This window comes from Columba livia, chromosome 15, assembly GCF_036013475.1.
Source record: "Columba livia isolate bColLiv1 breed racing homer chromosome 15, bColLiv1.pat.W.v2, whole genome shotgun sequence".
Lineage (NCBI taxonomy): Eukaryota > Metazoa > Chordata > Aves > Columbiformes > Columbidae > Columba > Columba livia.
In genome coordinates, this window is record NC_088616.1 from 17,295,280 (window position 1) to 17,307,654 (window position 12,375).

The following is a 12,375-nucleotide window of genomic DNA, read 5'->3' on the forward strand; positions in this document are numbered from 1 at the left end:
TTTATAAAACTCAGATATCTAACAGGCTAAGGATTAACAACATCACTGGAAAGAATTTCTATCTGTAGCAACTTCTTTTTATCTAGGCTTTCTTTGCCATACAGCAATTCAGATTCCATATAGCAATTTCAAACTTATTTAGCAGCTGTAAGAATAAATAAAAGCATTTAACGCTTACCATCTGTCAGCGTACGGCTGCTCCAGACGCGGCTTGAGGAGTTTAACCTGCCTGTCCCTGACGACGCGGGCCAGGACCGCCCCGTCAGAGAGCTCCGAGTAGGGCCGCGCCGCCTCCTCGAACAGCTCCCACAGCGTCACCCCCAGGGACCTGCAAAGCAGCAGCGCAGCGCTCAGCCTCCCGCCAGCTGCCGCACAGCTGGGCCGCGGAAGCGGGGATTCTCCCGCCAGCTGCCGCACAGCTGGGCCGCAGAAGTGGGGATTCTCCCGCCAGCTGCCGCACAGCTGGGCCGCGGAAGCGGGGATTCTCCCGCCAGCTGCCGCACAGCTGGGCCGCAGAAGCGGGGATTCTCCCGCCAGCTGCCGCACAGCTGGGCCGCGGAAGTGGGGATTCTCCCGCCAGCTGCCGCACAGCTGGGCCGCGGAAGCGGGGATTCTCCCGCCAGCTGCCGCACAGCTGGGCCGCGGAAGCAGGGATTGTGCAAAGCATAATTTGCAAGAAGAAACATATCACTCTCCTACTGGCTCGATAACTTCAGAACCTGTTAACTCGTTTCATTTTATAGAACACTAGAAGCCTCAAGAACGAAGCTGCTTGAAGGCAATGAAGGAGGCAACACCAGTGAAGGCAACAAAATACAACAGGCCTCAAACGATTCACCTATGGAAGAACCCCCCACACATTAAGAAAGTAGAACATGCCTGTTTAGAGAAGCAAGACAAATAAGCCCTATGGCTAGTCCAACATTAGCATCTACTGCACGTCTGCTGAAACAGAAGAGCAGTGCATCAGGCCTATATCCAACTTAACTGTAAATATTTTTTACTCCATTGTGTAACATTTGAAAACATGTTTGAGAATCTCTCATTGAAGTTATTCCAAAGGCTACTACGTACCATATGTTACTGTATTTATTTTGCTCTGCTGATAACAGTCTGTCTTGAAAACTTGTGATTAGCTCGGGTGCAGTCCATCGCAGAGGAACAAGTTTCTTCTCATCTGTTTCAATATAGTCTTCCTAAATGATTAAACACACAAAACGACTGAAAAAGCCTGAACAAACACCGACCGACCTCCAGAAGCTGACGGTCCTTCACGTGGCTTTATGTGATCCTCACGCAAAACACGAGACTCAAACGAAGCCCGTTTTGCGCAGGCAGCACAGAACGCTGCGGCAGCGGAGAGGAGCCAAGTGCCACCTGCTGCTCGGCCGGTGCTCCGAAAACACTAAATTAATGACTTGATTTTTTCACTTTCTTGATACATTTAGTACTTTGAACATTTTCGTTAAGAAATGGAATTTAATTTTTTCTTTCTTAAAACATGAAAACCAAATTCGTACATGTTGTAGGACTATTGTAAATAGGTCCTAAAAAAAGGCAGATTTAACCAGAAGCTTCCTTCTACAAGCAAAAATTCCACCCATCTCTTGAAAGCTCATCTGTTCTGTTAGGTGAGCTTGCTACGGTTATTTGCCAGTTACACTCTGAAAGTCCATTATTCAGATAAAGGACAATCTTGTATCAGTTTATAACTTTAGGGTATGCTTGTTTAGGCCCCAAATCTTTTAAGAAAAGCGGTATATGACTAGATTAACTCACCTTATATCTACTGAATCCTATACCATAATCTCCTACTTTGACGTTCAAATCGGACGTGAGAAAGCAGTTCCGTAAGGCCAAGTCACTGAAAAAGCAAACCAATAGATAATGAGACCAAACCAAGAAACCTTTGACGCAAAGGAAGACGAGGGGTAACAGCAGTGACAGTTCTTACAACACTCAGCCCACAGCTTAAACTATCAACTGAGAAGCCACCAGAGTTCTAAAATAAAATGTTTGTGAAAGAGAATCAATTTTGAGCCACACAATGAAGCAGAATCTGTGTTCTGCAATCCAGAGAGAACTCGACATAGTGACAAGGCAATCACACTTGAAGGTTCTAAACAAAACCCCTAAACTACGACGCTGCCCTTCAAAACCAGTTCAAACTGCGTTCAGTGAGTATCCCAATCACAGCCAGAACTGCACGCAATTATCCCAGTGCGATGCAGAGGACGAGGCGGCGCACCAGGAGTGACGCGGCTCCTCTCGGCAGCTCTGCCGCCGCGCGCACCAACCGCTCGAGCGTTTCGCTTCTCCGCTTCACAGAGCGCCCAGGCAATTCAGCGCACCGGCAGAACCCTGCCATTGCTTCTGCGGGGCTTTAAAAAGAGGCTCTGAAGTACAAAGGACCTGAAAGCCACAGTTTCCCTGCTTCAAAGAGAGGGGAAAATGTTTTCCTCTCCAGAATCATTGAACTACACAGGTCAGAAACACATTTGTAACCCTCAAAAGCTTCACAACTTCTTTTATGCTTTGAAAATAAATATCCTGGAAGAAAAAAAATACATTTTTGGCTGCTTGAATTTACCACTAACAACAAAATCACTGATGCTGGAGCTTTACCACTTACTCTGACAGCATCAGGATAGTGTTGCTAGAAGTAAACATTTATAACGAGAATCTCGCAGATGCGCAGAGTAATTATTTATCCAGGTTAAGTGTATTTCACTGAAACTCACTGATAATCTAATACCGTAGAGCTCTGCTGCTGCACTGCAGGACACAGCGATCGCTCGGTTTGGGAGGTTTGACTCAGGGCACGTGAACCTGCCCAAGCCGTGGCCAGACCAGCTCTGCCCAGCAGCCGCCTCCAGCCTTCCGGGCTTTGCTCTTGCTTTACACTCGCGCCTTTTCAGACTTAGTTTAATAGTTCGGCTTCTCCATGAACGAATGGTCTCTGCTTCCTCTAAGCAGCAGGATGTGCACTGATAAGCTCTACCCGAGGTTCTATCAGATACTATTTAACATTTTAGTCATTCCCAGTCTAAGGCTGATGTCTTCCAGATCCTTAACACCTTTGCATTTAAAGCAAAAGAAAATAATCTTGGCGTATTTCTCAGCAATTAGTTTCATGAACACATTTTTCCCCTGCCTTTTACTACTACTACTGCCATCCTTTCACTGTCGACTGCATTAACTTTAATCAAAAATAAATAAATCCAACATTTTTTCCCCCAATTAAAACCGATCTTTTCTCCCACTGTAATTTCCTCCAAATCTGTACCTCCATTACGAGGCCTACGGCGTTACATGAACGATGGTTCAGTGACAGAACAGCTGCTTCGGGCAGACGCCCCATCTGAAGTCAGCTGCTCCCTTACTGCATCAGAAAGGCGGCATTTCCAGGGGGTTCTCCACGTTTAGTAACTCAGATAACGTTATCAGACCAAGTTCTGAACGGCTTTAAAAGCCACACAGCAGGCAAGGTGCATTCTAACATCCCCCCCGCCCCAAAACCAGCACAAATTCAACTGGACCAAGAACTAATCAAACCACATGCTGTGGACTGGCTTGGTGGGTCGTGTCCGGGGCTGCAAACCCAACAGGCCCGCGGGCAGCGCGGGGCCAGGCGGGGCCGCAGCGCCGCAGCCCTGCCCCAGCACCAGCACCCGCACAGGCGGCACGCCTTCCTGACTCGGGATCCGCGCACTGGATGGAAGCTGCTTCACACACAACCTTCAATACGCCAGGGTTTTAATTAATACCTATGCGAATTTTACAGTGCATCATAACTAAAACTGATTTATCTGGAGATCATACCTATGCACAAAATTATGCTTATGCATTACAGCAAGGCCAGCAGCAATCTCGCACGCCATTCTCTGGAGCAGCATTACTTGAGAGTCTCCTTTCACGTGTTCTTGCTCATTGCAGATGTAAGTTTTTAGGTCACCCTGTAAAAGAAGTTGAAAATACTTATCAGCCTTGTATGTGAGTTGAATCTGAAAAATATTTACTGAAGAACCAACTAAACGCATTTGTGCTTCATAAAAAGATTCTCTGCAGGTTTCCAGTCTCCATAAGGATTTTTAAATAAGTTATTTAAGGATTATGGTGTTGTCCTTTTAAGTGTTTTAGGTCAAATCATTGAGTAATTAACATCATAGATCAGACAGCCACATAAAACAAAACTCCCAGACAATAATACTTTCCATTAAAAACCAGACTTTGACGAGCTTCTGTTTTTAAACGAGATGAGTTTCCAAGTTCTCCAAATCAGCACGGCTGGCTGGAACAGGCGAGAGGAGGGAGGAGACCAGAGCAAAGGGTTCCCCGAGCTCCAGCCACAAAGAGCAGAGCAAGAGCCCGGGGGACGGCGGCAGTTCCGCTGGGCCAGGCAACGCTGAGCAGCAGCCACCCCGGCAGCGAGGCCAGAGAGCTCCAGAAACCACCAAAAAGAGAATGGCCTCGAAACAGAGGGAAAATAACTGGAAGATGTCAGGTGTTCAGGAAAAGTCGGACTAAAGTCAGTGAATCCAAGCAAACGAAAAGAACAAGCTTCTCATGCTTTACCATCCCTACCTTCCACAACTGAACTTTTAACCCAGAACTCCTACATTTTATTTAAAATACGGACTTCCTGTAAGATTAGCGAGTTATTTCAGAGCGTGACTTCGCACTGAGCTGCACAAGACGTTACACCGCTCGGCGGCACCCGCGCACGTCACCCAGCGGCCTGCCCGCCGCTCCCGCACCTCGTGGAGCTGTACCCGCAGCATCTGATTTCTCCTCAACGTGGTTAATTGACGACAACAATCTAGAATTCTGTTAGTTCAAGCAGCAGAGGTCTGTGTGGTGCACTGAAATCTAGCAGTGCCGTGACAGCCGAGGTGACTGGCTGGACCGACCCGGGTTACTCTTAATAAAATAGAAAGCAATGGGCAGTCTACTTGAAAGCAGACACTACGTAAAACTTCATTTTAATTTTTTAAAACACAAATAGATTCCACAGAACACACAAGTAGCTATTCCGTTTTCATCTGCTTTATATGTCCTGCTTACGCTCCAAGTAGCTATACAATCTTGGGGAAAGCATACACAACTTCCAACCCCGCTTAATGTTGTAGAAGCTTTCATTACATTCTCTTTATCCTGTTTTTAGCTACTAATTAGGTAACATTTATGTATTTGTATTCAACAGAATTGTATTTTTTAAAATGTTTCCCAGAAGCTATTTCTGCCTTACAATTACAGCTTTAATATCACACTGGCTCACAGATATAAGTACAGACATTATATCCACAGCCCTTCTTCCTTGCCCCGAGGAGCCACGGAGCGCAAGCGGCGCAGCCCAGCGGGCAGGAGCCCCGAGCTCAGCGGGCTCTAGGCGGCAGCAAGCGCCTGAACTAGGTCAGAAACTGTCCTCCGGGACACAGCGGCTGGTCACTCGGGGTTTGTCCCCGGTGGATTAAGTTCCTGGGACGTCTGAAATGCACCAAGGAACTACTTTTTGATTTTTAAACGCATTAGAATAGCAGTGCTATGTGGCATCCCTTATTTACTAAATAACTGATGTAGGTACACACTTCTGTAGGAAATACAACTTGTATTAAATCCGGCGCCTTGAAGCACAGTGTAACATCTCTGTAAGAGCCAGAAGCCGAGGGCGCATCTACAGGCAATACTCTCCGGCAGTTTTCTTGTTTGCACAAACTGCACATTTGGTCCCTGTGACGCCCCAGGCAAACAGCAGACGTGACTTTCTGAACCAGTAGCTCCTGACGACAGGGTTTTAAAAGTGTGACAAGGTTGCCAAGTTCTGTCTGCTGAACACTTCCCACCGAGCCACACGCCGGCACACCACTCCTGCTCTTCAGTTCTCAGACAACCCCAAACCCTGCCCCTCCACACTGCTTTGCAGTTTAAGTACTTGCAGTCACTAGCACTAAAGTGCCTGCAAGCAATGTATGGAATAGAGCACCTAGGCCACCAGAAATTTGTTTAGGCATGTGTAAAACAGTTGTGAAAGCACAAAGTCTTTGAACCCAACAGACATGATTTCTGAAGACGCCATCCACTGGCAAAACCCCCCCTTTTTTTAAACCACACACCCCTGACACTTCTACTATTTGCCTCATATTGATATTGACTATGACTATTAAATAGATTTGTTGAACTCTTTGATCAAGAATTCTTTTTTTATTTGAAATGACGTTTTCAGGCGGCAGTGATCAGAAAAAGCCCAAAGGAAGAACGACCCAAGCACTGCAGCACCTCCCAGCAGCAGCGCCCCCAGCGCGGGCACGGGAACGGGAACGGGCACGGCCGCCCGGCCCCTCGCGGCTGCTCAGACACCCAGGACTTGACGAATTCCTCAATGAACGTGACAGGTAAATCAGCCTCACGGTACACACGCTACTTCCACACGTGAACAGCTTTCCTCTGCTCATTAATTATGTCAATCCATCAGAGGATTTGCTGTGCTGACAAAATCTGGCCACACATGGCTCAGTAATATATTAAAGTTAATAAGCCAGCTCCCCCTATTTTTAACCTGGCATCATTCTACAATGTTTGACAGTGAACAGTTAACTATTCATAGAAGACTGCACCAAGGTACTAAGCAAACCAATACTGGGGGGGGTGGGGGCTTGGTTTAAGAACTTATTGAGCATTTCTTTTTATATTTACCATTTTAAAAGCAATTTTAACACAGGCAAAGGAAAACATGGATTTAAAAGCCTTAAATAACTTATGTGCAACTGACCTCTTGCTCCTTGCCCAGCTCTGCTAAGCAAGGGTCACAGAGCAACCTGGATTACATTACAAAATATGCTAAATGGTAGCAAATACAGTGACTGCATATACAACCAAACCAAGTGGCAGAAGCGTATAAGCCACTGATACAGCCAAGAAAACAAGTTAACCCGAATGACATTCAAGGTTGCTGCCACGCCAGCCAGCTCTGGTATCTGCGCTGCCGTTTGCAGCACCGAGAGCTTCCAGTGCCAGGAGCCTGGGCACCAGTGACCCAACAGCGCTGCCCGGGCAGCCAAGACACGGCCAAGCGGCCCCTAAAAGGCTACGAATCCCAGCAAGAAAAGTCGCAAAAGGGGGACCTGCTGTGACAGGCTACAAATGTGAAGGAACGTGAAGACAAGCACGGTGCCCTCTAGAGCAGGGGTGCGCCAGGGGTGCCCAACTCGTTTCACTGGGTAATGGAGCAGTAGTTATATTTATCCAGTCCCTTTGACGGCAACCGCGAGGCTGACGTGGCCCCGGTGGAAGCGAGTTGGGCGCCCTGCTCTAGACTGTGTTGGTCAGTGCAACAGCCACATTTTTCATTGCTTAATATGCCAGACTTGCAAAGTGAAATTTACATCACCAAATGAACCTCAAAAGAACTTGTCATCTGAAGATGTTTACACAGTTGACATATTTGTCACTTTTTTTCCTTAACCATCAAATTCTTAATCATGTAAGTACAAGGGATTAAACCAAGTTTATTCCTTTTTGTGGATACATATCCAGCACCAATAACAGCAAGTAAAGAGCTTTAACAGCATTATAGCACCGCTAGCAGAACAGGCACGTTTGACATGCCTCCCATGTGCACGGCACACGGTCACCTCAGACACCAGGACCTGCAGCCCAGCGCTCCCGCCGCGGCCGCCCCGCCGGTCTCTGTTCAACAAGCAGACCCTGGCGTGTTCTGGCGGCACACCCGCAGCCCCCAGCTTTCCCAATTTCAGAAGAACAGTACAAGAGAAGCTACCAGCTTTTGAGATCACTCATAAAAGCCTGAAAAATCCAAGCCACCGCCACCCCAGGCACAGCGATCAAAAGCAGCTTCTAGAATACCGGCCTCCTGATGCTCCACTGAAAACCTGTCTCCCATAAAAAGCGATCCAGCCGCATTTTCTACTGCGAATGCGCCGTCCGGCTTCCGTGAATCGCTCTGGTCCCCGGGTCCCTGCTCGCCCTGGCTGGCGCTGGCACGGCCGCCAGCAGACACGCAGCCGCGGGGCGTGCCCGGGGCACTCCTGTCTCCGCACCAGCCCGGCCTGCGCGGTGCGCGCCGGGAGCAAAGCGCCGCGGTGTCCACGGACACCCAGCTCTGCCAGGCCAGAGCTCTTCAAACAAGCCAGATCCCAGTATGGAAGGCATGTTTAACTCACTGTAATATATAATTTTCTAAAATCGAGTTTTACTTCACTGGGAATAGAAATCAGCACGGACATTTATTTTCCATTTTGAAGAAATTACCTAAATACATTTGAATTTATAAAACTATCATTTTGGCTGTCAAGCTTACTGCCCCCAGCTAAAGTGAAAATTATTTTATCCCCTTAAGTAAAATCCTTTCCAGACGACTCGGCAGGATCGTGGCAATTTCTGGCACTAATCCTAAGGCATCACACAAGGATACTTTTTTCTGCTGGATACGTAAAGTAGGGCAATTTCTAAAAGTTACTCTGTCTTCAAATTCAAAGTTGGATTAAATAGCACAAGTATTTAACAACACGACAGCAATTAAATCCGATTAAACATTTGGATGTGTATCTGTTAGCCTCTATAAAACGCAATTCTCTTTCAAGGGTTCTTTTAAAGAACTTCCAACTCGAGTAGCAGGTTTAAACACCTGTAAGAATTATTCCATTTCTACATAATGAAAAACTATCAAAGCCATTATCTGGATAACCTTTGGCACCTACTTTTTAATTCTTGGCAAAACCAGAACATTTCACTTTGATCAGTCACTTAAGAAGTTCAGGCGTTTATTCCATTTAGAAGCACTTTTGCCTCATTAATTTACCATAGCTAATAAATTTGAGCAAAAGAGCAGTAATGAAAAATACAGTTATTTAAGGTCACAGATTAATTGATGTTTCTCAAGAAAACTCAACAGTTCATGTTAACTCTATTTAAATTGCTTGAGGGAACGGATGCAACTAGAACCGTATTTGTGCAGCCAAGTTTAAAGGCAAATTCTGCAGTAGTGGAGCTGACAAAGAAGGATCTTGCCGAATTTTATCAATGCAAACTATCTTACTTCTGAAAAAACTTAGTTCTTAATAACATATGTATGCACTTCCCAGTTCATTTCCATCTTGCCATTTTTCAATAAACTCTGCTTTCAATGATATCTAGACCACAAAATTTCCAAGCAGACAGTGTTTGGATAGCCACCCGAGTTCCGGCTTGGTTTGGTTTCTAATAACGTGTTCTGCTACAATAACACAATTCAAGTGTTTCCAGACCACGGATCCATCGCCACATCCAAATTTCGGTCTCCGAAGACTGTACACCGGGCCTGGGTCAAGGTCTCTGGACGGGCACACCAACCCGTTCTCCCAACATTCACGCAGACTCCCAGACGTGCCCAGGACAGGGGGCTGAGGAAGGTTCCGTGAGCTGTCCTTCCGGCCCTAGCGTGCTGTGGCTCTGCGATGCTGAGCGCCCGGGCGGCGCGGAGCCACGGGAGCGGCGGGCGCCCCGGCCCTGCCCCCGGCGCTGCCCTGGTGCTCGGGAGGCGCTACACGGCAGCTGCCGGGGACGGTGCGGGGGAAGGAAAGGGAGAAGAGGGGAAGAAGAGCACAGCCACAGAAAGGATCGGGAAGAGAATACGATGATACTGAAAATCCTAGCTAGGAGAACGCACTCACCGCCGATTCTGGAAGCGAGCCCAGCAGTGCATTTCAGCCCAAAGCTGTACAGCATGGGTAAAATTTAGGCACTCTGGAGGGGGTGGAGGCAGAAGGAAGGAAATTCCTTCTGTTTCCTCAATTAACATTTTCATAGAAATGGCAATAAAAGCACACTAAGGCTGCACAGACAGCAAACAGAATTTAGGATGTGATTGCGAGCATGTGCACGTGATACGTGGGCTGCAATAGTAAGTCTCCTTCTCTGACCTCCGTTCCTCTGCAAGCTCCATGTTACATGACGTAGGCAGACCCGAAGAGACTAATAATTCCATTATCAAAGACATAACAGCTATTTTCCTGTTCGGAACATTCCACTATCTCCTAGAACTTACACAGCGAAAAGAGTTATAAACAAAACATGACACTTGCTGTCTGTCCGCTGAAATTCTGCCTATTCAGAAAGTTTCCCAAAAACAAAGCAAATCACCCAATGAGCGAAGGGCAGTGAGTACACCTGATACAATTTACACCCGTGGAAAAGCAGCTGCAGCCTTTTGTATAAGCGCACTTACCAAGTCACAGAACTCAAAAACTAGGAGATAAGGAATGGCTTCCACACACTGCCCGATACACTGGAGAACATTCGGGTGCTGAAGAATGCTGGAGGGAAAAAACACAGTTAAATCCAGAAAGATCACAGTATATGCGATTTGCAGTATAACACCACAGTGAAATCCCCACCAGAAGTTTCAGCACACGGCACTGGCGGGGGCAGCACCCAAAAGCCACCGACTCCATTTGCACCTTTGAACCTCCTCTGTGTTGCTGCAGCTACCATTGAGAGCAGCTGAAACTCAGGTCTCAAAACCACAAATCCAGCACTGCCACAAACAAGCCCCACTCATCCTCCCACCACCCTGGCGCCAAAAGCAGAGCATGCAGCTGCTTCACAAACTGCACCGAGGAGCTGACCTGGCTGAAGTCTAAACCTTGTTTTGGCCAGGTTAGCTCCCAGCCGGCTCAGTTACTTTGCCTAAATTGCTTCAAAAACGCTTGTGCCAATGCAGCAGAAGGCCTGAGATTTTTTCTTCTGACAACTCCCAACAATTTAAGCCTCGATGCAAATCTAAGTAGGACATGAGAAAGCATGAAGAACAGAAAGCTCCCTGTGAGCACACTCAGGCAAGGTAAAACGCACCGAGATGTGTCCAGGGAGCTCCGACGTGCCTCTCTCCCACTCATCCACACGAGCCACTAATTTGTGGCAGCTGGCTCTTCAGAGAATTCTCACTATTCCCAAAACATGGGGGGGGAATTATACTCCCTTTAACATACCAAATTCCTTTCAAATATGCAAAGGCTCGATCCCCTAAAGCAAGTATCCTCCAAGCACAACACGAGAGGAAAAGAACACCAGACAATCCTGGTTCATTGGCATTTCCAGTCAGACCGAGGGTTTCTCAGTTCTACAGTACTATTGGACTAAAGTTAGAGTAACCCTGCGTTTTTTGTATGCATGAGCCTCCTTGCAAACTACCTGAACAAAAACAGTTTTATCACTATGCTACATTTAATTTTTGAAAAAGGAAACTTTAAATCAACTAATGTGCGCCTGACAGCAGACACAGTGTTGCCAGATCCCCTGCTCCTAACAGTAAAGCCAAGTACAGGCCTTAAACCTCAGTTCTCAGAGGCAGGTAATTAGGCATAAGGTTAGTCTGCAAGATGATGAGTTTGTTCCAAACAGCTGTAGAAGAGAATCTGCTAAACCGAACCGGCGTGTTTTCCATCACAAACAATAACTACCGAACACTTCGCTAAAGAGCTGCTTTTTTTTTTCTAAGCAAACTCAACTTTGCTCACTTTGGATTGACTGTACTCTCATTGTCTAAAGACAAGCACATCAGTTACAAGGGAGGACAAGTAGAGACAATAACACTGAACAAAAGAAATGCCCACAATTCGTATGCAGTCATATGAGGTGGATAATTACCCGCACTGGGAAACATTACTTACTAATATGGTTCTCCATTTCTTAAAAACTGTTCTTGCTCCTTGGGACCTGCACTTGCCTTCAGCTCCTTCACTATGACCCTTGCGACGCTGCTGCCTGTGTAGATCTCCCCAAGCAGAACCTGAAAGAAGACAACCTGTGTCCTTAACCTGGGGAAATGGAGCTGCCTGCAGAGAAAAGCAGGAGCCACGCACACGCTGTCAGAAGGACCTTCTGGCTTTTTCGTCAATGCACGGAGTTTTGATAATTAAACGCCCATACTTGACAACTCATCTACACACCAACTTTCAGAAAATGTCTTTTCTAGTGAAGACCACTTAAGATTATTTTTTTTTTTTATTAACTAGAAAGAATTGGTAGTAACAGTCAATTCAAATCCATGGAAGCGGAATGTAGCTCTGGTAAGAAACTACACTTAAATTAGAGCAGCACTGACTAGCTAAAAACCACGCACAACCCAACATCTCATTTCAACTTCAGTTTTTTCCTACGCTACTAAACGTGGGGTTTTTTAGAGCACCATTGAGAAGGAAGCGCGGCAGCCCCGTCTGCTAGGAGTCAGCCGCGCTGCAGAACACCACAGGGAGAACGTCTCACCTTCCCGAACCAGCCGTTGCCAATTTCCTGGATGTAGTTTAGACTCTGACGTGCAACGTGAGACTTTGATCCATCTGTCACACACAAAGAAATAAATGTAATATGTATTAAACC

General features: G+C 46.6%; 1 protein-coding gene across 2 annotated transcripts in view; it reads right to left on the reverse strand.

Annotated features, from left to right (window-relative positions):
* The window catches only part of LMTK2 (lemur tyrosine kinase 2), an 80,931-nt gene that overhangs the window by 9,875 nt on the left and 58,681 nt on the right, over window positions 1-12,375 (reverse strand). For both annotated transcript variants that reach the window (XM_065031602.1, XM_065031601.1), the window contains 7 exons: window positions 12,262-12,335; window positions 11,667-11,785; window positions 10,223-10,310; window positions 3,823-3,956; window positions 1,780-1,864; window positions 1,075-1,196; window positions 179-328 (listed from right to left, as the gene is read on the reverse strand). In XM_065031602.1, the coding sequence (XP_064887674.1) occupies window positions 179-328; window positions 1,075-1,196; window positions 1,780-1,864; window positions 3,823-3,896 (431 nt within the window). In that variant the 5' untranslated portion in view covers window positions 3,897-3,956; window positions 10,223-10,310; window positions 11,667-11,785; window positions 12,262-12,335. The remainder of the gene's footprint in view (window positions 1-178; window positions 329-1,074; window positions 1,197-1,779; window positions 1,865-3,822; window positions 3,957-10,222; window positions 10,311-11,666; window positions 11,786-12,261; window positions 12,336-12,375) is intronic.